Raw genomic sequence first — 15,387 nt, forward strand, 5'->3', positions numbered from 1 at the left:
ACACGCTTAATCCTCATTAGGAGGGCTGGAGTCTATCCCAGCTGACTGAGGGTGAAGGCAGGGGACACCTGGACAGGTAACAGTAGAGACAAACAATCACACTCACATTCACACCTACAGACAATTTAGAATCACCAATTAACCTCAGCATGTTTCTGGACTGTGGGAAGAAGCTAGAGAAAAGCCACACATGTACAGGAGAACATGGAGACTCCATGCAGGAAGATCCCAGGAAGGCCGGGACGTGAACCGAGGATCTTCAAGCTGTGAGGCGACAGTACTAACCACTGACTTTAACTGTGTATCAGCTTCTTCCTTTAACTTTAACAGCGTGGTTTGCTTGTCCCCAGGACTTTGTGTAGTTAGTCTCTTCCTATGAGTCTAACTGTGAAGCCAGCTTGTTAAAAAGTAACCTGACTCTCACCATCCACAGTAACAGAGGGCAGATGTAGGTGCAGAGGGCTCAGTTCATGTGTTAGTCTAGTGTGACTGGATCACTCAGTCTGTACATGTTACAGTAGAAGACTGGGACCACGGCTCTGACGCTGTCCGTGGTGCTGAAGAAGCTCATGGAACTGGAACTGGGCGGTTTTATCTCAGTCACTTTCATCTTTGATCTAAGACATTCTTTAAACTACACACTATAAATTCTCGGTTCTATACTATTCTGTAAATCGATAGGCTCTACAGAGCAGCGTCCTAAATCATCAAAGTGACAAATTTAACCCTGATGGTCACCGAACAGAATTATGCTCATAGTGACAGACCGCTATTCACTGTGTCCCTCCAGCAATTTAGATCATAAAAAAGGTGTCGTATATCTTGAATCTGCTGGTACAGCGTTGGGAGAAATATGAGAAAAACCTCCCTGAATAATTTGCTGCATTAAATCTAAAGGTGTCCTTTGTGAGGTGGACATCAGCTTTACCTGTGTGCTTGGCTGTGTTTCTATGGCGGCACAGTGAGTGTGCTGAGATTCCAAGTCACAGTAACTGCAGTCTGTAACAATACAAAAACACAAGGCAGCAACTACACACACACACCAAGCACACATACTGCACTTTGGATTTTCATCTCTTTTTGTAGTTACTGCACATTTAAAAGGCTATTCACTTAGATGGCTCACTTCTAGTTGAGAGTATTTTTCTGTATTATCTGGGTTATAACTCAAACTTGACCAATGCTGTGTTTTGCCTCTTTGTAGGAGACTATTAATCACTTACAGATCATATGTAAGTAAACCTCAGACACAATACAATATAAAACAAATATAATATAACATACGAAAGCGGTAATTGAGCCAATAAAAGGCTTGTTCTGAGCCAGTATGGTTGGTATTTTCATTTTACTGTTAGATTATTATCACAGACTGAAATATGGTTTTCTTGCTGTTATGATCTACTTATTTATTAATAACAAATTGTTACGGGGGGAAGCAGGAGAACCCAAGTGCAGGCACACAGAAAACTGGCAGACAGGTGAATTTACGGAAAAGGATTTATTCAACCAAATAACTAAACTAATACAGAAAAGGGAAAAACAAACCAGGAGATAAATTAAGCCGAATCTAACACTAAAAGAAACAATACTACTAAAGCTACAAAAACCACAAAACCAAACAGGAAAAAAACTGAACCAAACAACACAGCAATGTACTTACAACAAACCAGGGGAAAACAGAACTAAGGGCTAGGCAGGCTTGGGGAATCAGAAGCTAGTGGGGAAACAAAACTGGTAGACTGAAGACTGGGGAGTATCCAAGAACAAACAAAAGTTAAACAGAGTCCACGAGAGGGAAATCCAGGATGGGGGGAACAGTTTAGTCCAAGGGCTGAAGCTGACAGGGGGTAGGAGGCTTGGTGGGGAGAAACAGAATCTAGGAATGCAAAGGAAGCCATGAAGGGATGTGAATCTATGATCCAGCAGGGAGTGAATGAACGGACAGAGCTTAAATAGGTGGAGGTGAGGTGGAGAACAGGTGAATGGTGTGAACTGATTGCTGCAGCTGAAACTCATTGTAGCAATCAGCAAGACAGAGTGCAGGCAGGTGAAGCAGGTGAAGCAGGTGAAGCAGGAGGGAGAGAGACAGGGAGAGAGAGAGACACATGAGGGAGAGGTGACAGACAGACAGAGGGAACCAGAGAGAGAGAGACAGGTCAACACAAACAGATGAGGAACAATGGGAGAAAAGAGAAAAGGAGGAAGAAGGGCAGAGGCTGGAGCAGGATCATAACACAAATAGTAATAATTTGTGAATTCTTTGCAGTTTAGAATTTCATACGTACATGAAATAACACAAAAACAATACATTTATAAAAGCTTATGATTCTGTCCATTTCCTAGTTCAAAATATGTGTAAAACAACAAAAACAGCATTCTATGATGAGTAGAGGTGAGGTAATGATGCACCAGAGTTGTATTAAAGCAAACTGTGTTCCTTTGTAACCACTAGAAACTCTCCAGATCTTCTTTCCCATATCTTTCTCTGTAAATCTGGACCTTCTTGGACTACAGTAACCTCCAGTGACTCACCGCCGTCTGAAGGCAGTCAGCAAAGTGAAAAATCAGATGGTGAAGGTTCGTCTGATCCTCTCCACTGTTCCTGGAAGGTTTCCTCACAGGTCACAGATTTAAAGAGTTACAAGCTGAACGGAAAAGTTATAAGAGCCTTTTAGACCCAAAGTAAAAGCTGAGCTTTATGTTCCTGCAACATATTAGTCTGTTTGGACACTTTATTACTTGAATCTGTACTTTGTATTCTATAATAATTGTTATTTTGCTGTGTAATTATTTCCAAGTCTAGCTTTTTTAAATGATGCAACAGTACAGTTGAGGTAATGTTGCAAATTTTTTTTGAGAAAGTAGTTTGATTGCAATACAGAACTCATGATCCAGAGCTTTTATAGGCACACAGTGTGTGTCCTATTAAAAACCATCCCTTCTTCTTGTTCTGCTCCTCCTCATCAGATAAAACACAGCCACAAAGGGACAAAAAAACATATCAGTGTTGCATAATTCATCCTCATCAAGGCTTTTCTTTATATTCTGATGCCGTGGAGGAAGGTGGAGCTCAGAAAGAGCATGTTGTTGAAGCCTCTGAAAGGAGCTGCTGAATCTTTCATGATCTTTTGATGTGTTTGCACAATGGCTCTATGTCAGGTTAGCAATAAAAATGAGCCGATGAATGACTGTGAGCAGAAGGAGGAGGTGGTCAGTCTTGAGAGGCAGGAGAAAACCTGAAGAACTCAGTGTTTCATAAGGGCTCAAAGGGACGTCTCACTCTGGTCCATTAATTGGAAATATTTGCATTATGTTTCACACAGATTATGCTGAAAAGGTTTGCTTCAAAGCCTCATCATTAACATGGTCAACAGCTTCCAGGAAGGTATGAAGTGTTCCAGGAACAGACATGAAAGCTGCAGATGTTTGTTAGATCCAGAAGAAACTAAACAGCAAACAGAACTGAAGTTGCTGCTTGAGGACTTTGAAGCCTAAGAGGAATGAAATACAAGTCAACAATGACTCCTATATTAATGATTAATAAAGGTCTAATTTGTTTCAGAACCTTATCAGCCCTATAACCCCAAGGTCACTGCATGTTGTTTGGTTATTGCAGATTCACATGCAACTGTTTGAGAACTTGCTGGACTCTATTAAAAGTAAGGGATTGTGGGAGCATCATTGAAACACAGAAGGGCTGAACCACTGGTTTTAGCCACTCTAATGCTGGGACCATCAGCATGTCAGGTGTGTTTGGTTCCAGGAGGTGGAACTTTTTGGACAAACTAACATAATAATGCTCCACCTAGAGCGGTGCAGTGAATGCTCTCTAGGTTTCATGTGAGATCTGTGACAGTTCAGACCTTTTGTCAACCTTTGTAGAATCTGTAAAGCAGCGTTGGAGTGGCTGAAAACTAAAGCCGTGCAGGTGCAAGGAGACACATTTACCACACAGCCAGACCAACACTGTCTGACATCACGTCTCAGTTAAAGCTTCCTCTTGTTCCTGTTGCAGCTGACTCGTTCTGAACAGACTGAAGCCTCAAACAGGCGGCTTCCTTCAGAGGGGAATAAGAAAGTTACCCTGCTGTATGAGACGGTCCACATCTGCATAGGAAAGTGTTTATTCCTAACTGCTGCTCTGCTGAAATAAATGAAGTATTCCTCATGCTCTTGGTCTGCAGCTAGCCTCCAGAGAATCTGAATTACAAAATCAGCCCTGGAATCCATTAGACATCACAGATGGATGATATAACAGTAAACACAGTATTAAAGGGAGGATTTGTTTCTTCTTCACACTCTCAGTTGGGTAGTTGGACGACTTAGATTTTACAATGGAATGAACGTGAGAAAAGACAATGTATTTTAATTTTCCACAGTGCAAGTTTAAAGAGGTCTTGGAATATAACTTTAACATAATGAACCAAATTCCCTTCAATACAGTCATTGGCTTCTTGAGGTATTTTCCCCATAAACCGTCATTATGAAGGAGAACTGTTGACAGGACACCTCACACTGCAAACAGGAACAGATTTACAGTAAGAAAACGCTGATGCACTGGGCCACACAATTCACAAACAAACCCAGAAGCTTTGAAACTTTTTTTGGTTCAAGCCCTAGATGAGTAAATTTCATATGAAAGACTGATGTAGAGATATTTAAAAATATTCACCTCCTTGGAATGTTTTCAACACTGAATCATGGTCAATTTAATTTGCTTTTTTTGACAACCATTTTCATGTCAAGGTGAAAGCAGGTTTCCACAAAATGTCAATTAATTAAAAATCATGTCATTAGTTTTTTTGTAAATTCTTGTCTAAAAGCCAAATTAAATTGACCATGATTCAGTATTGAAGAGCAATAAATACGAACATTTCCAAGGGGTTGAATAGTTTCTATAAGCGCTGCAACACCTTTCTGAGTTTTCAAAAGAGAAGAAAGTGGCTTTGAATTTGGCTGGCACTGTTAAACTGGATTTAACAAGCGACGAGTTGACCAACACACACATACAGTACCAAGCTGTCAATCACAGAGTAACCCCACCCTAAAATGTATCCTGCTACTGAGGCCATTAACTCATAAGCAAAATGTTTATTGAGGACATTATTAAGGGCAAAGGAGAATCATTTTCTCAAAGATTTCTGTCCAATCAGACTTCTACTCCCAACCAGAGGAGTCGCCCCCTGCTGGCTGTTAGAAAGAATACAGGTTTAAAGCACATCGGCCTTGGCTGAACTTTGCAGACCTCAAAGATCAAAATGATATTGGCTTCACTTTTGAGGAGCTTTCATGTTGTTCATCTTTATATTATGCAGTCTACAATGATAATTATAACAAGAGTAGTACTCCTCAAAGGCTGCTCAGTCGTTGGATCATTTCCAGTGGATGAAATATTCAAAAAATGTGTGGTCCTCAGTGGTGGATTTGTAGTAGGATCACAATCATGTGATCGTCAGCAGGCAGCTGATGTAGTGTTTACTTGTTGTCATGGTTACAGTGCCGCTATCTCACAATGATGCAGAAATCTTTAACATCTGTGGATCCAGACTATAAGCCGCATCACTGCCAGAAACCAACGCCGATCATCACATAACTCCACCGCGTTCCTTAGCAGAGTAATAATATCATCTTTTACTCTGGTACCCAGTTCTCCTTACTTTTTACACAGAGATGTACAACATGAATGAAAGCCTTGAGAAGCACATTTATCGACATTTTTTTCAAACTTTATTGAAGTAGATTAAATGAAAATGCTTCCATTTGTTTTCTATGATGGAATGTGAAAACTGAAACAGCCATTCCTGAATGCAAATGAACATTCGTACCCTCGAATAGAGAGCTGTCTGCTAAATGGGAAATAAAGTTACATATTATTTTACATTTTCCATCAAAAAAGGCAAATTAAAGTCAACAGGATAGAAATCAATGCGCTGTGTATCATAGCTGCCTGAAAAACCTCCAGAAGACCACACATGACCAGAACATAAACTCAAAAGAATGTGTGGCAGATGCTTTTTGTTTCTTTTTAAAAGCAGTGAGTGAAAGAGAAAAGCTTAAGTATTTACACGCACATATTCAAAGTAACTCCATTAACCCAGAGAAGTAAAGACAAAACGTGACCAAGCAAAACAAGAGAAAGACGTCAGACTGGGCACATCGCTCTGAAACATTTCTGTGATTTCACTGGACACAAATTTGTAGTTCTTGTGAGCAAAATCCACTTAATTCAAAACTGCAAAGTAATTCTGATAAATAAAGCTAAAGGTGCAAAATGATTTTTTTCTGTGTCCCTGGAGAGGAGATATGTTGGAGCTTTTCAGTATTTTTAACAAAAATTACCATTTTATGGGAAAAACAAAGAGCTAAAACTGAGATGTTGTAACTGGAAGTGTGACTATGGATTGTTAAAGTCAAACCTAAAGCTGATATTCACATTTGCTCTGCTTTCTGAAGGAGTTTTGTGTCCCGCTGGGTATGAAGTGATCCCTTTGTTGAAGTCCAAGCAGAGAGCAGAGCACTCAGTCAACACATGGAGCTTCCTGATGGAGAAGAATCCAAAGGGACCAGGGGAGCAGACAGAAGAGGACGAGAACATCCACAGACCTGCTGATCTGTGTCGTCAGTTACAAACAAACCCCCACAAAGAGAGGACAGGATGAGACCTTTTAGTCAAAGAACAACTAAACTGAGTGCATTCACTCCTAACCGCTAATGATCTGTACACTATGGTGGTCGAAGCAAAGAGTCCGCGGACGTCAGGAGAGTTTCCACTGCCTTCTGGAAACACACGACATCTGCAGCAGCTCAGTGAGGACCAGTTCAGCCATGGTGGTGTGTTGTGTGGAGGAGCAGAGGTGATGCCACAGAGATATCCAGGTGCGTTTTTATATTTAACTCCGTCCAGGCTACTGTCCAGACAGCGACCGATGCTAATCCCAGAGCCTCTGCTCCTGATGCTGGACAGGTGAGGTCTACAGAGACACCGTTCAGCTCGTGGTCAGGTCAGATTTTGGTGGTGGCTCCAGACTCTCAGCGACTTCGCTCATCTCATCCAGCAGCTCTGTGAACGCCGGCCGTCGGAAGGACTCCACCTTAGAGACGAAGGAGGGAAGGGAATCTGTTTAGAACTCACCAGAAAACTTTGACAAAAAGTACAGACGCACGAAAAAATAGGTCAGCCTGAGAGACGTAGAGTGGAGGGAACAAAGTTTAGTCTGGTTTATTCCTATTTGCTGCATCATAGAGGACGACAACCAATGACACAACAAAGACAAGTCAGCTGACATCCCACAATGCCCTCCTGGTGCGACCCATCATTTCATTAGCCTTTCCTCAGCCTCCTCAAAACACAAGACAGTCAGGATCAGACACACTGCATCGGATGACATCATCTCTTTATGTCTGCCAGTCAGTCCCTGGATCAGACATCTTGATGACATCATAGATCATAAAACATGACGAGCTGTGATTGGTCAGGAGCCAGTGTGTTGTCTGCCGCAACAACACACACACCAACAATGAACACATCTTGACAAACTGGACATCACATGTGTAGAAAATACAAAAGAAAAGAATTTTATGTGTTTCAGTGCAATTGTGGATTTGATTGTGTTTGCAGTATTTTGTTGTGTTTTTAGTATTTAGTTGTGTTTGCTGTATTTGGTTGTATTTGCAGTATTTAGTTGTGTTTTTATTATTTACTTGTGTTTTTAGTATTTTGCTGTGGTTCTAGTATTTGGTTGTGTTTTTAGTATTTTGCTGTGGTTCTAGTATTTGGTTGTGTTTCTAGTATTTTGCTGTGGTTCTAGTATTTGGTTGTGTTTTTAGTATTTAGTTGTGTTTGCTGTATTTGGTTGTATTTGCAGTATTTAGTTGTGTTTTTATTATTTACTTGTGTTTTTAGTATTTTGCTGTGGTTCTAGTATTTGGTTGTGTTTTTAGTATTTTGCTGTGGTTCTAGTATTTGGTTGTGTTTTTAGTATTTTGCTGTGGTTCTAGTATTTAGTTGTGTTTTTAGTATTTTGCTGTGGTTCTAGTATTTGGCTGTGTTTCAGTATTTAGTTGTGTTTGCAGTATTTGGTTGCAGTTCTAGTATTTGGTTGTGTTTGCAGTATTTGGTGAATGATTTAATTTGATGATTTTTAGAGCACACATTCCTTTCAAAGCTGCCAGCAGGTTTTGGGGTTGGGAGAGTTAAATGCTGCATCTGTGTTGTCGGAGTAACGGTTGTGTTCTGTCTGTTTTCCTGGTGTTTCAAGCTGCAGTGTGTTGAGCTGTCAGAGCCACTGTAGGGAAGTGACAAGTAGTACCCAGAAAATTACATTCTAAATCACGTTGTCAGCCTGATTCTATTTCATCCCCTACAGTCCACACCAGCCTACAAACCAGTTTATGGTTTTCACATGATGTAAATGTCATGATTCAGCCATGTCTGGAGTTTTACACACTGTGTGGACTGTCCACAGATATGGAATCCACAAACTAGACTTAGCTTCACGTCCACCACGCTGCACCAAACTGAGCCAAATACCAAAGTCTACTCATTCTCTTTAACCAAACTGGAAAACATACAGGACAGTTAGAGGATGTGCATCTCCAGCTGTGAGAGGCTGGTTCCACTCAGAACTGTCAGGTTGGTAACTGCAGATTTCCTAACTCGACTAAGATCCAGATCTTGAACCTACTTTGGCCCTGTCTGTTGGAATAAACTGCCTGATGACCTGACATCTGTCCCAAAAGGTGTTGTCAGATTTATGATGATCCTTGTTTCTGTGTTTGTTTCTTTCTCCCTCCATCTACGTACCATACAGCAGCTGGCTGCTAACTCCAGGAGACGCTGAGGGCAGTCAGCCACCAGCTCCCTGAAAGCCTTCACATCCAGCCCATAGTCCTGAAACGTATTAACATCAACAGTCAGTGTACACGGGTGCTAAAGTTCCTAAAATAAACATCTGTGTGTTTGATCACATGGCAGATTAGATTAGGACATATTAGCAGATTAATGCTGCTGTTCACCTACTGTCTGGATGCTAACGCTCAACGCTACAACGCTAGAATTCTACAGCTGGTGGTCTCTGCTGTATCAGGGGTTTGTTCCTGAACTCTACCTGGGTTCTGGGGAGTATCTCTGGGTCCGCAGGGATCCTGGCCAGGATTTCACAGAGCACAATGCCAAAGGAGAAAACATCCACCTGGAACAAACCAAATAAAACTCTGGATGGAACGAGTCCTCCAAGAATGTACTTTTACAAAATAATACACCTGATATTCATTTATCATGGAAAACAGAGACCCTGCTTATCATTTGTGTCACATAAAATCCTGCTGCTTTCTTTGTCTAAGAACGAGTCATCAGCCTGAGCTTTCATTTTATACACAAAACAATAAATCAATAACGAATGCTCATATTTTTGTATGTATTTTTATACTTAATCACACGATTCTTTAAGGTGTTGTGCTTTGAACTAACTTTCAGACATCCTCTATGAAAAGTTCCAGTGACCATGGTTAAGCAGTGTGACAGTCGGAGGCAGGACAGCTACCTTCCGGTCGTACGGCTCTCCTCGGAGCATCTCTGGGGCCATCCAGAAGGCTGAGCCCACCAGGGACAGCTTCCTGCCGGGGTCTTTCACTGGCAGCTCCACTACTTCCCTGGCCAGGCCAAAATCCGTCACCAGGGCCTCCCGACCGCGAGACGTCACCCGGATCAGACAGTTCTGGAGAGACACGATGGCAGAGAACAGGAAAAGAGCTGTGATGTGATGTTTGGCCAGCAGAGGGCAGTGTAAGGCTGACAGCCGAAAGGGTAGACTTCATGAATAGCTCATTTTGTCCACTTTGGCTTTCATATACCAAGAAAGATCTCTGTATTTATTTCCATTGTGCATGCATGTGTTTCCTGGAACTGCTAGCAGACAAACAGTCTCTGTTTAGCCTCTCCACTTGTCAATACACTCAACAGGATCTGCTGTCAGCACCTTTCTGGCTCACTAAATAATTCACCTGGACCACATGTGAGAGTCCAGAGCACATCAGAGAGTCGGTCTGTCTGGGTGGTTGTGTGTTACACTGAGCGGCTGACTCACACACGATTCTCTACAAAAACCTTCATACAAGCGCTGGTTGACTGAGTTTAAAGGCTGAGAGCTGGAGGTGTGATGAGAGGGAGGAAGTGGGAGAGCTGCTAAGAGCTGCAGTTGCATAACAACGGTGGGTGGGGGCGAGTGTGTGCAATGCATCAGTGTGGTGTTGATGCACGAGCATACACGGTTTAGCACAGGTTCGCATGTACATAAACCGACACTACCAGTCAAAGTTTAGACACAGCTTGTCATTTAATGGTTTTTCTTTATCCTCATGACTATTTCCATTGTAGATTCTCACTGAAGGCATCAAAACTATGACTGAACGCATCTGGAATTATGTAGTGAACAAAAAAGTCTGAAATAAATCAAAAGATGTTTTATATTTTACATTCTTCAAAATAGCCACCCTTTGCTTTGTTCTCTGGATGAATTTCATGAGGTTCATTTGTGGAATTTCATCCTTTTTAATGGGGTTGGGACCATCAGTTGTGTTGTGCAGAAGTCAGGTTGGTCCACAGTTGACAGTCCTGTTTGACAACTGTTAGAATCCATATTATGGCAAGAACCAATCAGCTAAGAGAAACGAGTCCATCATTACTTTAAGAACTGAAGGTCAGTCAGTCCGTAAAAAACTTTGAGTATATCCCCAAGACCGTCGGGGAAGACAAAAGGGCCGACAAGCGCTCAGCATCTCTAGGAACTCCTTCAAGACTGTTGGAGAACCATTTCAGGTTCTACCTCATGAAGCTCATCCAGAGAATGCCATGAGTGTTCAAAGCAGGAATCAAAGCAAAGGGGGGCTATTTTGAAGAATCTAACAGAATGGACAGATTTTCAGTCATTATTGTCAATTTTTAATTCAAACTGAATCATTTTGAACAAACTTTGAGTTTCTTGGGACTTGTTCAGGGTCATTTACTACAATTAAAGCAGTTTTGGACAAATTTCAACCTGTTTTACAAGTTATTTTAGACAGATTTTGAGTCATTATTGGCCATTATTGGCAATTTTTAGTTAATTTGGACAAATTCAATCATTTTGTACAAATTTTGAGTCTGTTTGGGACTTGTTCAGGGTTATTTGGGACTTCTTTTGGGTCATTTATGACGAGTTTAACAAATTTTAGAGATATTTGAATCATTTTGTTCCATTTTTAACACATTTTGGGAAATAGAGTAGTTTTGAACAGGTTTCGAGTCATTTTGGACTAATTTCAACTTGTTTTACAAGTTGTTTGGACCGATTTTGAGTCATTATTGGCAATTTTTTATTAAAATTGAATCATTTGAAGAATCTAAAATATAAAACATCTTTTGACTTATTTCACATTTTTATGTTTACTACATAATTCCATTTGTGTTCATTCATAGTTTTGATGCCTTCAATGGGAATCTTCAATGGAAATAGTCATGAAAATAAAGACAAAACATTAAAGGTGTGTCCAGACTTTGGACTGGTAATGTGTGTTGTTCTGTTTGTACAGGTCTGTGTGTGTTTGTGTGGCTGGGTGTGTGTGGAAGTGACGTATCGGCCATCTGGCTCCCATTGAACAAGAAGTATTTTTCCGTCCAGTAGCCTGTCATTATGAGGCTCTCCTGGGGGAAAACTTCAGTCCCAGACTCCAGCTCTAAATTTAACCATGGCCCTTCACCTCTGCCAAGAAAAGCAACAGTTTGGGGAACAAAAATAGAAAGCACCATAGATACTAAAAGAAAGGGGGAAAAAAGCATCAATTGAAAGGGGCCTAAACTTTTCCAGGAACTTTAACTCTAGTTGAGCTAACTTGTTGATCCACTGAGGCGTACTCACAATGACTGCATTAGTCCAGGCGGCTTTGGAATCTAATTTGCCTTTTAGACATCCTGAAATGTTGCTTCCAAAGGTCTCACATGCCCAGAGCGAATAAATTCCAGTTTAACTTTCTTTCACTACCTTTGTTTTACAGTGCATGAGGCAGGTGTTTCCCCTACTTTTAAAGACTGGGATAAATCTTTCACATAGTGTACAAATTACAGATTTTTTTGCAAACTGTTTGGGGTAACTTAGCTCTACAGATGCTGTGTTTTATTGATGTCGATGTCAGAGAGATAAAGACTGCTTCTCTCCAGGAACATCATCAGGACTGAAAATATGACACTTAGCCACACCTAACAGGCCGCTTAAAAGTACCGACCAACTTTGTCCTCTGTGAAAGAGGATTGCAAGTTCCTGCAGTGGAAAAAGACCTAGTGTCACTGGCTCATTACAAAAAGGCTGTCAGGTTTTGGTTTGTTTTTTAAATCTCATTGTCTACAGAGGACATGTATTGTATTTTAAAAGTCTCCCAAGTGCCTCTTATCCATAGATCCCAAGCTGAAGGGTTTATAGTAGTGGAGCTGTAACTGACTGAATGAAAGACAGAAAAGCAGTTTTTTTCAATGAAGATAACATTAAATGAATGATAAATCCAGTCTAGACATTGTTAATGTGGTAAATGACTATTCTAGCTGTAAATGGTTGATTTTTAATGGAATATCTCCATAGAGGTACAGAGGAACATTTCCAGCAACCATCACTCCTGTGTTCTAATGCTAGATTTTTGTCGAATTTCCAAAAGACATCTATGAAAAAAATAATGAATGATTGTTTTTTGTTTGTTTGTTTGTTTGCAAACAAGATACACGCGCTTCAACCATGTGTTCATAGAAAACTGAGAGTCAACAGGACTCATTGGAAACTCACTACTGCCATGGTGTACATTTCCAAGTGTATGTGAACTTTTGTTTATGACTATATTTCAATAATTACTTGGAGCTAACTGAACTTTCTATCCATTTCATTTAGTTAAACTATTAATTTTAAATCTGTTACATCTGTTACTTTCAGCTGGTCGAACTGTGAACTATTTTTGGATCTGTTTTAACCATTACTTTTAGCTAAATGTGTATTCATTACTTTTATTATTTCATCCTGTTTCAAGTGTTGTAGTTAATCATTAATCTGATTGAATTATTCACTGTTTATTACTTTTGGCATGTGTCTCACCCACAACATCTAGGTAAATAGGTAATGATTACAGCAGTTTCAATACGGCATTATATCTGTAATACATTTTTAAAGAATTTTCTCAAATACCCCTGAGGTACACAGCTTAAAGCTATGGGATGTAAATAATAATCAAACTAAAGGCCATTTATCTTTGTTGAGTTCAACAGATGAAATAAAATAAAAACTTGGAGAACATAACTTATTGGTAGAGAGTACAGACGATAAAAGACATCACAGTAAAGCAGTCCAACCTTTCCATGCATTTAAATTCCAAATCTTTTTTTCTCTGTCGTCCTGCACTTTTCACACTGAGGAGGGTATAGCTGATGCACTCCCCTCTGTGCTCATTTTAGGCAATTTTAACAGAATTAAAGTCTCTCAATGATTGGTGTGTGTGAAAACTCTAAGTACTTTATCTGCTGTTACCACAAAACAACGATTAGCCCGGCTTTATAGCTCCAAACCAGCTGTCAGAAATCATTACAGATCAACACGGTGGATGGATCAATCCTCTTTCTGTGACGTAAATGAACTGTGGCCTTGTGTGTGAAGAAAGAGAATGGGGATGGAGAAAAATGAGCAGCCTCAGGGTGGCGTGCATGGTGAGAGGAAAGAGGCCTCTTTTCTCACACAAATCCAGGCTGCATGTGAGCAGCAACAAGTTGTGTGTGCAGCAACAGCACTTAGTTAGCAACAATCTATTACCATAACAATAGAGGCCGTCATGTTGTCCCTTTGCATGACATTCTGGGAGGCCTGGCAACCAAAGCAGAGACAGCACCCACACACACCAAAATACCCACACAACGGATTAGAATAGAACTAGTTGGTGCAAAGAAAGAAGAAGAAAACAAGGATTTCCTTCCCTGATGTGTAAAGGATGCAGTTAGTCAGGGACAGTGAAGCAAAAACTAAGATTCTTTAAAGGAAAAAATCATTCCTGAATTTGTATGTTCTTAAAATAATAATATTCTTATAATAATACCCTGTAAGTGTCTATTTCTTCTGAGACTGGACAGTAACGGCCACATAGTGTTCTCCTTTCTCCGTCCAGTAGAGGTCTTCCTGGACATGCCTTTAATAAACTTGTAGGTGTGCTGCAGTGCATCCAGGACAGACTGACTTGTTGTTTTTTTTTTATTTCCATGTGTTTTGTCATTCAAAAGAACTCAGAGCTTCATGCAGAGTGGCGGCCTCACCTTGGAGTTGAGGTCTCGGTGGTAGATGTTCTTGTAGTGCAGGTAGATCATTCCTCTGCTGATGTCACAGGCCAGGTCCACCTTCTCTCTCCAGCACAGAGGAAAATCCTTCCTGGCCAGAAGCTCCTCCAGGCAGCCACCGTTCACGTACTGAAACATGCAGCAAACAGCAGCTGAGGCAAGACGAAACTTTCATCAGAATAAATGGAATTAGAAAAGCAGCCAGATTTATTCTAATTTAACAGGAACACTGTAATAATATATGAGTTATTATAGATTAATATGAGCTTCATAAAGGAGGACAATGCAGAAAGATCATGTCAAAGTGTAAGTCTTAAATTATTTTGTGTACTTTGCTTACAACAAACTTCAACTTTTGTCATTTTTACAAGAAACCCAAACCTTTGTTGTGATCAGAAACTTTGTGAAAATGACAATTTTATGTCATTTTTTTCAAGATCTTTTTCTCACTATGATTTATTGTGTATATGATGAGATTTCAGCATATTCAGCTTTTATCAGAAACTGTTCCTGTTATTATGGGATAGTAGACAGGTGGTAGAAACTACATTGTGAGATGCCAATTTATTTCATTTTCACCAATAACCTTTTCTGATTTTGTGACATATTTTGTCTACATTACAAGACACCAATTCAGTCTGTTTTCACAAGAGTTTTTAAAGTTATTGTGACATATTTTGTCATGATTAAAAGATGTGTATGGATGATATGCTGTTAAAAATAGACACAAGGAAAAAGCCTTGAGAAATCATATAACATGAATTATTATAACATGATGATGAGGTGGTCTCGGTCCGCTTCTATGTGAACTCCAGTTCGGTTCGTTCCTGGTGAGAACACAAACCTGTCTCCATTCGGACCGGCTTGATGGCGCAGCAGACTTTTTGGTCTACGGGAGCTTCCGTAGCAAACTGCACAGGGAATTTTGGGAGGCGCAAAAAAAATTCGCGCTAGCCCGCTTTCTCCGATAACGTCTTGCAATGCGTCTTCTCCGTGCCAAAAACGACTGTATAATGTTCTCGTACCGAATGCGAGCTTCATGCTGAAACAACAGC

At 40.4% G+C, this 15,387-nt stretch overlaps 1 protein-coding gene across 2 annotated transcripts in view; it reads right to left on the reverse strand.

The window, feature by feature from the left end:
- Positions 1–5,704: 5,704 nt before the first annotated feature.
- The window catches only part of zgc:162952 (PKc_LIMK_like_unk domain-containing protein), a 37,143-nt gene continuing 27,460 nt past the window's right edge, over positions 5,705–15,387 (reverse strand). For both annotated transcript variants that reach the window (XM_023269456.3, XM_023269457.3), the window contains 5 exons: positions 14,312–14,461; positions 9,543–9,716; positions 9,108–9,191; positions 8,804–8,890; positions 5,705–7,091 (listed from right to left, as the gene is read on the reverse strand). In XM_023269456.3, the coding sequence (XP_023125224.1) occupies positions 6,987–7,091; positions 8,804–8,890; positions 9,108–9,191; positions 9,543–9,716; positions 14,312–14,461 (600 nt within the window). In that variant the 3' untranslated portion in view covers positions 5,705–6,986. The remainder of the gene's footprint in view (positions 7,092–8,803; positions 8,891–9,107; positions 9,192–9,542; positions 9,717–14,311; positions 14,462–15,387) is intronic.

The sequence above is a fragment of the Amphiprion ocellaris genome, chromosome 6 (assembly GCF_022539595.1).
Source record: "Amphiprion ocellaris isolate individual 3 ecotype Okinawa chromosome 6, ASM2253959v1, whole genome shotgun sequence".
Classification (NCBI taxonomy): Eukaryota; Metazoa; Chordata; class Actinopteri; family Pomacentridae; genus Amphiprion; species Amphiprion ocellaris.